Below are 16,803 nucleotides of genomic sequence, written 5' to 3'. Positions count from 1 at the left end.
CAGAAAAAAGAAATAAAAGAAGGAAAAAACTCATACATTCCCACCGCCTACCCCACCCTCTCACTGACCACTAGTATTTCCAGCTACCCAATCTTTTAACCCTTATCCTCCCCATTATTCATTTATTTTTCCTTATCTTTCAATTCATCTTGTCCATACACTGGATAAAAAGAGCATCAGACACAAGGTTTTCACAATCACACAGTGAAACTATATATAACTATATATATATATAGTTACAATTATAGTTATAAAAATAATCGCCTTTAAGAATCAAGGCTACTGGAACACAATTCAACAGTTTCAGGTACTTCCATCCAGCCACTCCGATACATCATAACCTAAAAGGGATATCTATATAATACATAAGACTAACCTCCAGGATAACCTCTCACCTCTGTTGAAATTTTATTTTTCTCATTTTTCTCTTCCCCATTTTGGTCAAGAAGACTTTCTCAATCCCATGATGCTGGATCTTAGCTCATCCTAGGAGTCCTGTCCTATGTTGCCAGAGAGATTTACACCCCTGGGAGTCATGTTCCACTTAGGGGGGAGGGCAGTGAGTTCACCTGCCGAGTTGGCTTAGAGAGAGAGGCCACATCTGAGCCACAGAAGAGGTTCTCTAGGGGTAACTCAGGTATAATTATAAGTCAGCTTAGCTTTTCTTTTGCAGGAATAAGTTTCATAGAGGCAAACCCCAAGATCGACAGCTCAGCCTATTGATTTGGTTGTCCCCGCTGCTTGCAAGAATATCAGGAATTCCCCAGATAGGGAAGTATAATTTTTCCTCCTTTTCCCCAAATTCCCCAAAGGAATTTTGCAAATACTTTTTTATTGTCTGCATACATTAGTCTGGGATATATTGGGCCATCACATTAACCTTTACAAACCGAGATTTCATGTCATATTCAAGATTCCATAAAATTATGGTGTTCAAATGAACTAACCATGCAAGTTAAATTAGATAATGCTCTACCCAAAACATAAATTTTGCACCAAATAAACATCTCTCCCTTTAGTCTCACACAGAAGTTGAGGTTTTGAAATATGAACCATACCATCCTTTACCTAGTATTTTGATTTACCTTAATCCTATCAAAATCAGCTTCATTCGTATCTCCAGTTGAAGTCTGATGATTTTCTCAACTTTTTAAACAGTTCCTGTGTATGCTACTGCTGATTTTCATAGCTTCAGAGCTCTAACTCTGGATCTCAAGTAAATACCCATAATTTCTGGCAACAGCCAGGTTACATACAAGCGTGTCTCAGAATTTAGAAATAACAGTTACAACTCGTGAATATATGTGACTACTATAAAAGCTTAAATCTAGGACCCTTTACAATAGGCCCCAACCTGATAACCCATGCTCCTGACTTCAGTTCACCGAGTTTTTATATTATAGTTAGTCCGTAAGATTGAAACATGATAATATTAGTCTTTTTGTTCCGGACGTTTCATTCAACATACAGTCCTTAAGGTTCATACACCTAGTTGCCTGCCTCACAACTTCATTCCTTCTTGCTGCTGCTCAGTAGTCTATGTATATACCACAGTTCCCCTTCCATTCCTTAGTCATTGCACCCTTAGGCCACCTCCATCCATTGTGAACTGTGAATGCTGCCGCCATAAACACCAGTGTGCAAATATCTATTCATGTCGGCACACTCAGTTCCTCCAGGTATGTACAGAGCAGTGGGTTCAGGATCCTATGGCAGCCCCACCCCTAACCTCCTGTGGAGCCACCACACCTGCCCTCTGGAGGGACTGCACATCTCAGCTTCCCAGCCAACAATGAATAGGTACATCTTTTTCACCATGTTTTGTCAGCACTGGTTTCTCTCTGTTCACTTTTAAACAGATTCACATATCGTACAATCCAACCTATGCTAAATAGACATGTCTTCACCACCAATAATCTATATAAAGACATTTCCTTTTCTTCTACAAGAAATCCACACCTCTCCCCAATATTCCCCGCTTGTTGACATTTACTTTTGGCATAAAGCCTTTGTTACATTCAGTGGAAGCATATTACAATGTTACTGTTATAGACCCTAGCTTGCATTGATTGTATTTTATTCCTGAATACCATCGCATTTTTAACACCTTGCAATGTTGACAGTCATTTGTTCCCCCCCATGCAAAAACGTTTTTATATGTGTACACTTAATCACCATCATTGTCCACTCTGGGGATTCCTATGTTATACCGTCTGTCTTTATCCTCTTTCTTTCCTTCTGGTGTCGTATGTGTCACCAGCTCTTCTCCCTCAGCTATACTCACATTCAGCTTCATTCAGTGTACTTAAATTATTGTGCTACAATCAGGTAGTATTTTGTTATCCATTTCTGAATTTTTATCATCAATACTGTTGCACAATCTATATTCCTTCAGCACCAATTGCACAATTTCTCTCCTATTTCTATCTCCTGATAATCTGTGTTCTTAACCTCAATTCTCAAAGTTCCACCATTAATGTTAGTTCATATAAGTGAGACCATACAGTCTTTGTCCTTTTGTTTCTGGCTCATTTCACTCAGCATAAAAGGACTGCTTTCTAAAGCCCTCAGGACAAATAACTCTCAGACTTTGAAGCTTAATGGAATTTTCCCTGCAGGTTTTCAAAATTGTTTAGGTCAGGTGACCCCTGTTTTCCTTCCAGTTTCTCCCTATGGCAATGGGATTGTTTATCCTGTAATTGTTCCTTCTTTGTATATCAGAAGCAGATAACTGTCTCTAAGTTCACAGGTCCACAGTCAGAGGAGAATTTTGCTTTAGGACAGAACATGCCTGTAACTGACTGATGAGATTTTGTATTATTTTTGAGTTGGTATTTTATTTGTATTGTTACTGAAAAGGCTTTTTGATATTGTGATGAAATGAATGTATTTTGTATATGGGAAAGATTTAGCGTATTGTATGCTGGTCAGATGAGCATTGCTAGGTGAAAAAAATATGTCCATTATTATTTTCTATTTAGAGATTAAGTATGGTTTAAGGTGATGTGTACAGTTGCCAAGTGGACAAGGGTTGGACTATGCAGTAGTTAGGTGCAGGTGTCAGCTTGGCCAGGTGATGATGCCCAGTTGTTCTATTGTTGTGGACTTAAATCATCAGTATGTGAAATTAGCTTATAGCTGACTACTTCTGTGGTTGGCTAAGGGAAGTGCCTTCTGCAATGAGTGAGGCTTAAAAAGAGAGGGCAGAAGAGAGAATAGCTCAGCAAAGCCCAGCACAATGCAGTTCAGAACAGCTCAACACACAGACATTTGGAGATGAGGAAAGGAACTTCCTGGAAAAGCTGTTTGAACCCAGTTTGCCAGGAGAGGAGGCCAGCACACGTCACCATGTGCCTTTCCAAGTGATAAAGAAAGCCAGAAGAAAGTCAGCTGCCTTTCCTCTGAAGAACTGTAAATTTGTAACTAAATAAATCCCCTTTATAAAAGCCAGTCTATTTCTGGTGTATTGCATTCCAGCAGCTTTAGCAAACTGACAGATCTTATTACTGTCACATGCAGTTGCACTGATTCACACTGAATGGTACACTCTCCTTCTTGTAAGTAGTTCATCGGGATTGACAAAAATTTGCTGTGTGCATCAGAGGACATCGCAGCCCAGGGGAAGGCAGACAATTGAATACAATGCACCAAAGTAAAATAGTGGAGATGCACTTGTAACATTTGAGAGTTTAAAAAAATGGCATGTAAACTCATTCTGGGAGGTCAGAGACACTTCCTTAGAAGAGATGATAGTTGATCCAGTGTGATGGAGTATGAATTACCCAGGTTAAAAGAGAAAGAAAGAGCTAGGGATAGTTTGGCTGGTGATGGGGTGGATATTTCTTCAATTAAAGCAACAACATATATGCAAAGAAAAGAGGTGTGAAGCAGTATCTGCATCATGGGTTGTTTGGTGTTTTGGGAGCTTAGAGGCCAAGTGGTGGGAAATGAGCCTGATGAGGTAAGCCAAGACCAGATCATTCCCAGGCCTTAGGGAGCAAAGTAAACCATTGTTATTTTATATTATACGCAATGAAGAGCCATTAAAAGGTTTTCCACAGGGAGTGACTGAGTCAACAACAGTTTAGGTCATGTTGGTGCAATGTAGAGGACGGATGTGAGCGAATGAAACTGAATTCAAAGTGACCAGTTAGTTAGTGGGCTGTCACAGTAATCCAGGCAAAAAATCATGAGATATTGGACTATAGAAATGGTAGCAAGCACAGAGAAGAGGGGGCAGAATTTTAAGAAACTGACTTAAAATCTGCAAGATTTATAAGATTATGTTAATTAAACATAGTGGGTTTAAGGAATGGAATAATCAAGGTGACCGCCAGTAGAGTAGAATAATTCAGTCGCATAAAATATACTTCTTCAATATCTACTAAACCTTAGGCTCTGGGCTGGGAGTTGGATTTACAGTGGGAAGCTAAAGGGACAGGATCCTTACCCTTATGAGCTCAAGAATACAGAGAAAGACACAGGGACTTTAATGAACACCCCCATAAATATATAACTATAAACATTCTAAGGGCTATGGATGCAGAGAAAACTAAGAAAGATGTCATGAGAGACATGAATTAAATCAAGTTGATAAAAAAGGCTTATCTGAGGAATTTGCATTTAAGTAGCAACTTAGAAGTCCAGCTCAGAGATGAGGAAAATAATAACATGTGTGAGACAGGTAAGAGTTTGGACTCTTGAGAAGCTGACCTAAAGTCAGCATAGCTTAGGTTGTAATGAGAGTGTGGCCTGAAATGCAGTCCCAGAGTTAGACAAGAGGCCACATCCCATGAGGCGTTAGAGGCCACATGAAGAAATTTACATTTTATCCTGAGTACAATGAGAAGAACTTGGTGAGTTTTAATCAGGGTAGGTGACAAGAATAAAGATGGGCAGGTTAAAAGGAAAGAGAATGATGAGTTTAGTTTTAGATTAACATTCTGGGTTTGAGTTCTGTTGACTATCACTATGGCTGGATTTAGGCTTGTTAAACTCACAGGAGAGTTTTGTGCTACAGATTAAGATGCTGTGTTATCTGAATATAATAATTGAAACCAGAAGCTATGTATAGAGCGATATGCTGAGGAGATATTCCTGGAGAAACACCAATATTTCAGGTACATACAGAGGAAGAGAACATTATAAAAACAGGAAAACATAATGCTCAAATGGCATACGGAAAACCAGAGGTATCATAGAAACCAAGTGAGTGGATTATTTGAAGAAAGGATGATGATCTACAAATGTCAAATACAATAGAGAAATTCAATAAGATTAAAAATGAGAACAGTTTCAATGGAATGGTGGAAATAAAAGTCAGTTTGCAGTGGGTTGAGGTAGAATTGAAGGAGAGAAACTGGTAATGGGGAGTGTAGAGTACTCTTTGTATATAGCGGAAAGGAGAGAGATTGGTTTGAGGAAATATGGAATCTTAGAAAAAAAATTTTTACTTTTTTAAATTATTAAAATCTTGGGCATATTCACAGACAGATGGAAAGATAAGGAACAGATAGAAGGTATGGAAGGATCATTGTTGGTGCAAAATTTCACAGGAGGAGGGAAGAAAAGGGATCATGGACAAAAGTGGAGGTTCTGTTTTTTGAATGGGAGTGACCATCATCTCCTAAAACTGGAGATGGGTCCTAAGAATGGGTATGGAACATATGGAATAATATGGGTGCTTTAGTATCTTAGCTGCTAAAACAAATATCATACAGTGATTAAAGAACAGGAGTTTCTTGGCTCATAGTTTTGCAGCTAGTTGAAGTCCAAACTTGAGTCATTGGCAAGGCAATATTTTCTCCCTCCCTGAAGACTGCCATTCTGATGCTGGCTGTTGGCAATCCTTAGTCCTTAGCTTTTACATCACATGGCAATGTACACAGCTGCATTTTTTCTTTTCTCTTCTGGGTTCCATTGACTTCTGACTTCTGGCTGCCCTCCCTGCCCCATCCCCATGGCTTCTCTCTCCATCTGATTTTTGCTCTGCCTATAAAGGGTTCCCATAATCCAGATTAAAGCCCAACCTGATTCATGTGGGCCACACCTTAACTGAGGTAACATCATGAAGAGATCTTATTTACACTGGCTCCACACCCGCTAGAATATGGGCCAAACCCAAGAACATGTCCAAACCAGATACACAATTCAATCCACCACAATTGCAAAAAAAGTGGAAATTCATTCAGCCAAGAAAAATTTATTTAGTTCCTACTATGAACTAAGGGAGATCAGTCTGAAATGACTTAAAATAATCTCTGTGACCAAGAGGAGAAATTATTACGAAGGAACTTTAAAGAAAGTTGTCAAGATTTGGTGATCTTGAGAGAAATGACGAAAGAGCAAATCAGAAAATGACAGTTTGACAGACAATGCTGGAGGCTTAGCTGAGGCTGGAAATGAAGTTGTAGTGACATTATACTCCACTCCTGTGTCCTTTTGTCCTGCAGCTCTCAACCACTCACGTAGTGGAAGGGAGAAGGTAGATTTTAATCTCCACGAAACGACTTCTACAAGAATGTCTACAGCAGCTTTATTCATAATAACCTAAAACAGGAAACAATTCAAATGTCCAGCAACAGGAAGATAAAAAGAAAACAATTGTTTTATGTTTATACCCTGGGATACTAGTCATAAAAAGTAATACAATGCCAATACATGCCATATCCAAAAAAAATATTATGTTGACTGAGATTCCAGACACATACACACAAAAACACTGTTTGTTGTATGATTGCATTTATATGATTTGCAGGAACAGACAAAACAAATCTATGATGTTAGGTGTCTGAAAGTGATTGCTTCTGGGGGGAGGAGAAGTGTGCCTGAGGGAACTTTCTGGGGGATGGAGATGTTCAATAGCTCGTTCTGAATGGCAGTTACGTGGATTTACATATCTGGTAAGACTATTTGAATCAAATACCTAATATCTTTGCATTTTGTTGTATATAAATAACACCTCAAAAATGTTTAGAACAAAAAAGAGGGGAAAAGGAGGAAAAGTCCAAAGTGCTGGTAACTCTAGGTCTTTGAAAAGCAGTTGTAATGAATGAATGAGCAAAAAGGGTTAAAAAAAATTACATCTGTCAGCAAATGAATGAATAAACAAAATGTGATTTATACATGCAGTGAAATAATATTCAGCCACAAAAAAAATGGAGTTCTGATGCTTGTGACATCATGTTGAGTGAAATAAGCCGGATATAAAACGATGAAGAGTGTATGATTTCACTTACATGAAATCATTAGAATATGCAAATACATAGCAATAGAAAGTAGATTAGAGGTTACCAGAGCCTGAGGGCAGGGGTGGAATGGGGAGTTATTGCTTAGAGTAAGGTATAGAGTTTATTTTTGGGGTGTTGGAAAGTTTTGGTGATGGCTGGTAGTGAAGGTAGTACAACTTGGTAAATGTAATTAGTATCACTGAATCAACAAATTGAAATGGTTAAAATGGGCAATTTTGTGTTGTATATATGTTACTACAATATATATATTTTAAGTAGCAATTCCCACTTCCCCCAGGAAAAAAGTTCTCTTTGTTACAAAGTCTTCATGTTCTTTCTTTTAAATACTTATCTTAATGGATAAGACTGAAGCCATGCACAAGAAACATCTTAATGCAATGGAGAAAAAAATATATCTAAATGTTGTTAAAGAGTTAAAGAGTTTCTCAGTGCCTTTTCCTAGCTGTGGCTTTACTTACTCTAAACATCTCAAATCAGGCTTGATGAATACATGAATAATTTTTAGGAATTTTATGGTAATTATATCATCCTATTGCAAAGAAGTCTCTATAAATGTCAAGATCTTAGAAATACAGTTTCTCTATACTTCCACATATTTACTCAAATATGTAATGCTTTATTAATTCCCAGTAGATGACAAATCAACTTTACAATTAATTTTCTCTTCTATTTAAGGTTATTTTCCTTGGTCTATCTTGAGGAACTTGATATTTCCTACAATGATATTGCTTCTATTCCAAATGAAATCCAGAAACTCAGGTATTTTGGAAGTAATAAGTACACTCAAAGTCTTGTGCCTCTCTCTTAAGGACATATTTAGTGACAATTATTTTGGAGAAGATTGAGTCCTTTAATTTATTTAATAGCCTTAAAACATAATATGGGATGTATAAAATTTACCAAAAATATAATTCAGATGATTAGTGTACAGTTTTTTTAAGAAAAACATCTTCAGTAATTATTTAAAAGACAGTGCAAATGACCACTTAATAGAATGACAAACTACTTTTATCTATTTTTTTGCTTCTGTGCATAGGTTTTATTTATTCTTTATAGGGATATGCACAAAATGCTGATAATATACAATGTAATTTTAATGCATACCTTTGATTCTTTCTCACATTAATTAAAAAAAATTCTAAGTCAGAATCATATTTTTCTAACAATAATTTTTAATATCTGTTTTAATCAGGGAGATTATTTTTCAGTAACAGTATTTTAACTGTTCTCATTAAATCATGAACTTTGAGATTAGTTATATTCTTCCCAGCCCCTTTCTTACATATATGTCAACGTAAGGTTGGGATTTTAATTGAAATTGCCTTGAGTTGACATACTGATTTTGAAGAATTTTTATTTTTAATGATAAGACATTTTCTTATCCTAAAGCAATGTATTTTTTCATTTGTTCACCTTTTGTCTTATGTTCTTCAAAAGAATTTATGACTCGCTCCATTCATTTCCTTTATCTTTCTTGCTAAACTTTAAGATTTTACAATTGTGTTGCTACTGTGAATGCGTATTTTTGCTAATCTCCATTTCTAGCTATTGCTAGAATAGAGAGCAGCTATTAATTCTTGATTAATTTAAAATCAAGCCATGGTACCAAATTGTCTTATTAGTTTTGGTTGAGTTTTACTAGATTTTCTTTTTCCAGAGACATAATTTTATCTTCAACAAGATGAGATGCTATTATCTCTGCTTTTCTAATATTTATGCCAATTGCTTCATTTCCCATGTGACAATCTCTGTGTTTGAGTAGGAGACTTTAGTCTGTTCCTGATATGTTATGACTGATAGATTTAGTTTTTAGCCTTCCATTTTACCTTCTATTTACTACTTATTTACTTTCTCCTTTTTCCTATTTCCCTGTTTCTGGGATTTGTTTAAGATGCCATTTGTTCCCCTTTTTTTCCATTAATTTTGGAGTTCTATTGGATTTTCCCAACCTGTTAATGGTATCTTCCTTTCCTGAAACTCATAATCAAACGCATTTTTCTTTAAGAGTTTAGAGAGCAAGATAAAATGAGTCCCTTGCCATGAGGGTCCCCGTCTCTGCTGCCGCCTTCTGTCACTAGTTGAGACTCAGGAAATTCTTATGATCCCGTTCTTCCTCAAACTCATCTGCCCCTTTTCTAACTCCAGGCTTTGCTGAAACGGTTTAGAAATTTGTGTTTCAGATTCTGATTGGTATTTTCCTTTACATTATGCCTCTTGTTATTTAAAGAACAATTAAACACTTAAATTTCACATTTCCCATCATTCTCCATTTATATTTAATTCCACATATTTCTTTTTCTTTAATTGTTAAAACTGACATATATAAAGAAGGTAATACATTTCAAAGCACAGTGCAACAATTAGTTATGAAACAGATTTCAGAGTTTGGTCTGGGCTACAGTTCTAACTCCACATATTTCAAGATTCACTACCTACTCCTGTTTTATCTTCTCTGGTCTTCTCTTGGATCTGGAGATATTTCTGTTTTTTTATTGGCTGTTCTGCCTTAAGTATTTTCCTCAGTTGGAGTCTGCGGGCAACTTATCTGATTCTTTAAGCTTAACAGATGAATAATGTCTTGAGTGGGTGGTACTGCTGTGTGGCACCCTTTCTCACTGTAGTCTCCATGACCACGTCCTCCTCTGGCTTCCAGTATCACCAATGGAGCACCATGTTTCCATTTGATTTCTTTCTCCTTGTAAGTGGCTCTTATTTTTATCTGAAAAAAATTAAGATTTTCTCATAAAGCTTGGTTTCCAGAAATTTTATCAGAATATGCTTAAAAGTGTGTCTTTATTTTCTATCCCCTCTCTTCCATAATGCTTTAAACTTTTTCAATCAGCTAATCAGTCAGCTCAAACTATTTTTATTTACTTCAGATGTTTTTCTTCTATAATCTATTTAAGTATTGCCTCTTTTTCATGAGTTTCATTTTCTCTTTCTGAGCCTCTGAGTATTTATATGCTAGGTCTCCTAAATCTCTCTTCCATGGCACCTATAGTTTTCCTCATGATTATCTTTTTGCTCCTTTTTGAAGTATTTCTACTAGTTTGTCTTTGCCTCTAATTAGGATCTTCCACAAAGACTCATCCTGTTAGTTTCTTAGCTTTACTCAAGAAAGTCTTTCAGCCTGCGTGCTGGATTTGAGTCTGTAAGTGTTTTTACCCTCAATTTCTGATCCTTCTCCTCAGAGTCTGCTGGCTTCAGGAGCACTATTTTGTGCTTTGTTTTCCCTGTGTACTCTGGGAAAATGCTGGTAAAGATAACCAGAAACCCCATGGGCGCGGTTACCTCTGCCTGAGCTGGTTTAACCTAGAGGAACCTCTGCTTTGGGTGCCCCCTTCCCCATAGTGAGTTTTGTTGGGGGGCTGAACTGGCCGAGAAATCCACAAGGCTGGAAGCAGTGTGAGCTCAGAGAGCTGGGCTGCTCAACATCCCTGGAGCCGAGACATTCTTGGTGCTGGGGAGAATACTTTGTGACTGCCACTGGGCCTGAGCAGAAGACAGTGGTCCTTCGTTCAGCCCCCTCATCCCAAATGCACTAGACAAGCTGAACCAGCCTTTGATGTGATTTTTATATGCCCCTCACGGACAGACACTGTTCTGTCTTCCAGCAGTGATTAGAAAGGGGGTACGTGACTTTGCAAAACACCATCAGAGAAGTGATATACAGTGAGAACATTAGTAATGTTGGCTCTCTTTGGATAAAGGAATAATGATTTCTAGAAGGAACTGACATGGTAAAAACTAAGAGGACTCCAGTGATGGAAAGCCAAAGCACAGCCTAGCTCGTGACATGTTTTGCCAGTTTAATCTCACTGTTTTGATTGGCCTGCCTGTGTGGAAAAAAATAGATGTCGATGTTCAGTTTTTTCAGTGAAAATATAGTCACAGTGTGTTATGATACTATATTATATTACACTTTATGTAACATAACATTTATTCATCTGGCTGTGCTAATGGATATTCTTTCTTTTTCTATAATGTAAGACTTTTATTTCAAAGTACCAAAACACATTCTTCAACGGTACTATTTAACGCAAATGCTCTTATTTGCATGATGTTATTGGTTAATTGCTTGTAAGTAAATTCTCCCGATTCTAAGAAAATACATACAATGAATGCTTGTATTTTACTGCTACCGAGTTTTATACAATTTCTCAAGAATATTGGGGTAGAATTTTACTTCAACATTGTAAATTGCCTGAATATATTAAAAAAAATACTGCTTCCTTTATATGCAGGTCACTTGAAAAACTGATTTTGGATGGGACTGATATAATTGCTTTGCCGCCCGGGATTTTGAGGCTTAACCTGAAAAAAATTCAACTTGAGAATACTTTCACTCACCCTAATTTTTGGAAAGAGAATTCTTTGAATACTGCATGGCGTCTCGTTGAACTTGTTTCTTTTTTTATTGTCAAAAATAATCTACGTATATATTATAATGCAATCCCAGGAGATGTTCAGAAGTTACTACGAAGGTGAGCAAACTCTGAAGCCCCTTTAACGAAAACGCAGCTTTAGGCATTTAGAATGTTCTTATTTTACAGCAGCAGGTGTCGGTTTTACTATTACACACACACACACACTTTCCCAAACGGCTCCTTCCAGCTCCTCAAACATAATAAGGTAGTTCAAATTCTGCCCCGTTTTCTAATACTCTCAAGTTTTTACTTCAACCCAAATGCAGCGAAGGGTGTAGCTGGTAATATCTATACAGCGGTCACATAAATCTTTTTAGGAATTATTGAGGACATGGAAGTAGGCTCTTCAAAAAAAAAATCAGACCCAGGAATACTATGTACTCAATGCTTTATTTTATCTCACTTCCTGGAGAGCAGGAATTGAGCAGATGTGCATAGAACTTCTCCCTCTTAGAGATCAGTGAGGAATCTTGGAATCATGGCCTAATCGAACAAGGCATCTTTTGTCCCCACACTTACACACTTACAGTGCACACAGGATCATCTCTTATTTCCTTCAGGTGGTGAAAAACCATTTCCACTGAAGTGTTGCTTATCAGAGCATGATTTGTTGATTTAACAAATATTTGCTGCATATCTTAATAAAATGACTTTGCAGGAAAATATAAATTACCAGTATTGACTCAATAAAAGGTAGAAAATTTGAATAGAGTATTAACCATTGGGAGAAACTGAAAAAGATAACTAAAGATGCATAAAAAAGAATCAGGCCCAGGAATTTTCAGTTTTAGTGCAATGAGATATGAATGCTCATGAGACTTTAGTGCACATGAGAAAGTAAGAAAAATCTCCCAGGGCAAAATATTTTTTTAAAAAATTAAAACCTTATTAATGAGTGGTAAACAAACATGGGGTCAAAGAGAAAGGGATGGAAATTGGAAAGTATGTTGGTAAACAAACATGATCTGTATGAAAAAACAATGATAACAAGTCTACAGTGTGAGGTTAAAAAGAAAATCTAATTAAAACCAAACATCAAACAGGGAGAAGAGTAATTTTTAAAAGATATCTTTTATGGTGGCAAGAAAAAATCAAACACACTTAGGAATACATCTAGTGAAATATATGCTAGATATTTATGGAGGAAAAAATAAATAGGTAAAGGAGACTAAATTAAATGGACAAAGCACCATTATTCAGGGATAGGACAATTCAATACCAAAAATATGTCAATTCTTCTCAAATTGAGCTTTAAATTCAGTGCAATTCCTGTCAAAATCCCAATAGAATTTTCTGAGGAACATGAAAAGCTGATTCTAAAAGCAGAGGCTCCAAAGTACCAAAGAAAAACCCCAAAAGAAGTCTAATTTAAGGGACTTACCTACCAGATAACAAGACTTCTTATAAGGTTAGAGAAAGTAATACAGATTGTATGCAAGGAAAGAGAATAGATAGCCCAGTTGTTATGTTTTCATGCTTATATGAAAACTTGATATTTGACAAAAGTTGCATTTGTATGAGGAGGGAAATGATAGACTTTTCAATAAATGATGCTGACAAATTTGTTCATTCGAAAGGAAAAATACATATCTATGTCACCATCATATACAAAAAACGTTTCCAGAAGGATTAAAGATTTAAGTATTAAAGGTCGAATTTTAAAGCATTAAGAAGCAAGTATTGTAGAGTATTTGCACGGCCTCACGGTAGGTGTTCTGGCTTGAAAGGATGTATGTACCCTAGAAAAGCCATGTTTTAATCCTAATCCCATTTTGTAAAGGTAGTCATTTCTTCTAACCCCTATTCAGTACTGTATATTTGAAACTGTAATTAGATTATCTCCCTGGAGATGTGACTAAATCAAGAGTGGTTATTAAACTGGATTAGGTGGAGACGTGTCTCCACCCATTCAGTTGGGTCTTGATTAGTTCACTGGGATCCTATAAAAGAGAATGACAAGAGAGAAACTGGAGATTCAGAGAGAGCAGAGAATGCTGCAGCAGCATGAAGCAAAGAGTCCATCAGCCAGCGTTTTGGAGATGAAGAAGAAAAATGCCTCCCAGGGAGCTTCATGAACCAGGAAGCCAGGAGAGAAGGCTAGCAGATGATGCCGTGCTCACCATGTGCCCTTCCAGCCGAGAGAGAAACCATGACCATGATTTCAGATGAGAGAGAAGCCCTGACTGTGTTCACCATGTGCCTTCTCACTTGAGAGAGAAACCCTGAACTTCATAAGCCTTCTGGAAACAAGGTATCTTTCCCTGGATGCCTTTGATTGGATATTTCTATATACTTGTTTTATTTGGGACATTTGCTCAGCCTTAGAACTGTAAACTAGCAACTTATTAAATTCCCCCTTTTAAAAGCCATTCTGTTTCTGGTATATTGCATTCTGGCAGCTAGCAAACTAGAACAGTAGGCAAAGGTATTTTAAATAAACCTAGCAAGTATAAATAAATGGTAAAGCAAAAGTTTTATAAATTTTACAATAAAAGTAATGTTTCCATGAATTTTAAAAGACAAGCCACAGACTAGAAGAAGCTATTAAAGGAGATATATATTTCTAAATATACACATATGTATTTCCTACAAATCAAATACAAAAGAAAAAACCCATAGAAAAATGTGTTATCCATATTGATTTATTCATTTTAATTCCTGTATAGTTTTTCTCTGCATGAATATTCCATAATTTATCTATTCTTTTGCTGTGGACACTTGGGTTGTTTCCAGTATTTCACTATTGCCAACAAGTCTACAGGAAACATGTTAAAGCATATCTCCTTATGCAAATGTTCAAGTGGTTTTCTGGATCATAAAGTATGAGCATCTCCAACCACCGTAGAAATTGTCACATTGTTCTCCAAAGGGGTTACCCATTTATATTCCACTAAGGAAGTCTGAGAGTCCCTGATGGTTCTCCCCCTCACCAAACTTTATATTGTCAGACTTTTACATTTTTATCCATCTGATGATTGTGAAATAGTTTTTCTTTGCTATTTTATTTCATATTCCTTGATTAGTAGTGAGTTGGAGAAGCTTCACCTGTGTTCTGTGGACATTCAGGTTTCACATCCTGTGAAATATCTTCATGTGCTAATAATGTCAATGTAATGGTTTTTAGGCTTTTTTAAAAAGCTGATTTTGAGCATTTAAAAATATATTGTGGGGAAAAAATGTATTGTGGGAAAAAAAAAATGTATTGTGGGTCGGGCCATGGTAGCTCAACAGGCAGAGTTCTTGCCTTCCATGCCAGAGACCCAGGTTTGATTCCCCATGCCTGCTCATGAAAAAAAAAAAGTATTGTGATACTAATCTTATTTTGAATTATGAAAGTCCCTTTATTTTTAAAATGATACATTTATTTTGAATTACAAAAACAATACATATTTATTATAGAAAATTTGGGAAAAACAGAAAAACATTATAAAGGAATGAAAAATTCCCCATGATCATATTGCTCAAGGATATTTGACTTTTTCAAGGATCTAAGGTCTTTTTTTTTCACTATATATATGTTCTATTTTTAATTTATTTTTTCCTATTGTGAAAAATAACTTATGTACAAAAGAACAATAAATTTCAAAGTACATCACAACAATTAGTTATAGAACAGATTTCAGAGTTTGGTGTGGGTTACAGTTCCACAATTTTAAGTTTTTCCTTCCAGCTGCTCCAAGACACTGAAGACAAAAAGAAATACCAATATATTCAGCAGTCATTACTCATTTGTTAAATTATATCTTTGTTATAATTCCACCTTCTCCTCTGATCTTTCCCCCAATTAAATATTCTTTTTTGTTTTTGAAAACTAGGATTGTATTATACATATATATCTCCTTGATTGTTGAGCTTTCTTAGCATTTCATTTTCTCTTGTGTATGTCTCCACTCTTCATCTAGATGGTAAGTTTGATAAAGTCTATATTTTGTACTACTTTTGAATCTTGCACAGCATGGAGCACAGTGACTTTCCTTTAGCAGACATCAGATACTGACATGTTATTTCTTCCATTTCAGAATTTCCAAATGTGAATGGTGCTATGGTCCCATGTTTTGTGAAGGTTTTCGCATCATCCAGTCTTGTGATATTTTTGGAGTAATGCAACTTCCTATCATGTTTCATGTCTGTTCTTCTACTTGCTATAAGGAATTAAAAGAAAGAAATTTCATTTTAGATACTACTCCTAAAGAAAAATAACTTCAGTTTCTGTATTGCTATAAAAATGGTCGTACAATAATTTATCATTCTCACTATAAAAGTCAATATAGTCTGTGTATATAGTAATTTATCTCTTTGAGAATACTGATTCTGCATGGAAGAAATAAATGTCTTCTCATATGAATCATCTTTGTAATCTTAGCCCCTTGTGGAAGTTTGTGAATATTAGCAAATTGTTGCAGAAAAACTGCTCAACAAGGGGTTTATAAGGGTCCTTGGATCTTGTAAGGGTTCAAAGATCTACAGAATTCATTTCTGAGCATTTTTACTATAAAAAAGAAAAGTGTTATAATCTCCTTTGCAAAACAGGTGGTATCTCATGACTTACAACTAGTCTTTCCATGCATCCACAGTAAGTGATGAGGAAGTATTTCAAAGTCACCATTGGGGTTTATGCCTCCTGTGGGTTCAACGTCATGCATCCAAGTTTTCAATGTTTGTGCATTTCTGTGATGAGATGTCCAGCGCTAACCATCTTCACCAGGGATTGCTTTAGGGAATAAAAGATTAATTCCAGCCCCATTTTTAGTTGTTTACGTTTGTTACCCAAGCTTGTAGGAAACTGGTACAATCTTAAATAACAATCTTGACCCTTGTCTCCTTAAGCTGAAATCCTGGGCATTAGCCCAGATTCCTTAGGCTAACACCAGCATTCTCCAAGGCCTTTAATGATAGCCCAACCAGACAAAAGAGTTAAACTTACACAATTACATGGCAAATCAACATACACATGCACTAGAATTTGAGACTTTAAGAATTAATGTTTGTTGTACTGTGCTTCCAATGAACTTAACAAAGGAATTGTGACAGAACTAAATGTCAGCAGGTGGGGAGATTAGGAAAGGGATATGGATTCTTTGTGGAAGCAAAGGAAATGTCTTCATATAGAATATGGTGGTGAAGGC

The 16,803-nt window shown here is 36.3% G+C and overlaps 1 protein-coding gene across 2 annotated transcripts in view; it reads left to right on the top strand.

Annotated features, from left to right (window-relative positions):
• Positions 1 to 16,568, top strand: part of LRRC63 (leucine rich repeat containing 63) — a 70,852-nt gene extending 54,284 nt beyond the window's left edge. For both annotated transcript variants that reach the window (XM_077158263.1, XM_077158262.1), the window contains exons 8-10: positions 7,926 to 8,009; positions 11,495 to 11,734; positions 15,697 to 16,568. In XM_077158263.1, the coding sequence (XP_077014378.1) occupies positions 7,926 to 8,009; positions 11,495 to 11,734; positions 15,697 to 15,877 (505 nt within the window). In that variant the 3' untranslated portion in view covers positions 15,878 to 16,568. The remainder of the gene's footprint in view (positions 1 to 7,925; positions 8,010 to 11,494; positions 11,735 to 15,696) is intronic.
• Positions 16,569 to 16,803: the final 235 nt, after the last annotated feature.

This window comes from Tamandua tetradactyla, chromosome 4 (genome assembly GCF_023851605.1).
Source record: "Tamandua tetradactyla isolate mTamTet1 chromosome 4, mTamTet1.pri, whole genome shotgun sequence".
Taxonomy (NCBI): Eukaryota; Metazoa; Chordata; class Mammalia; order Pilosa; family Myrmecophagidae; genus Tamandua; species Tamandua tetradactyla.
Note: the sequence above shows the minus strand (reverse complement) of the source record. Positions and strands in the feature narration are given on the sequence as shown.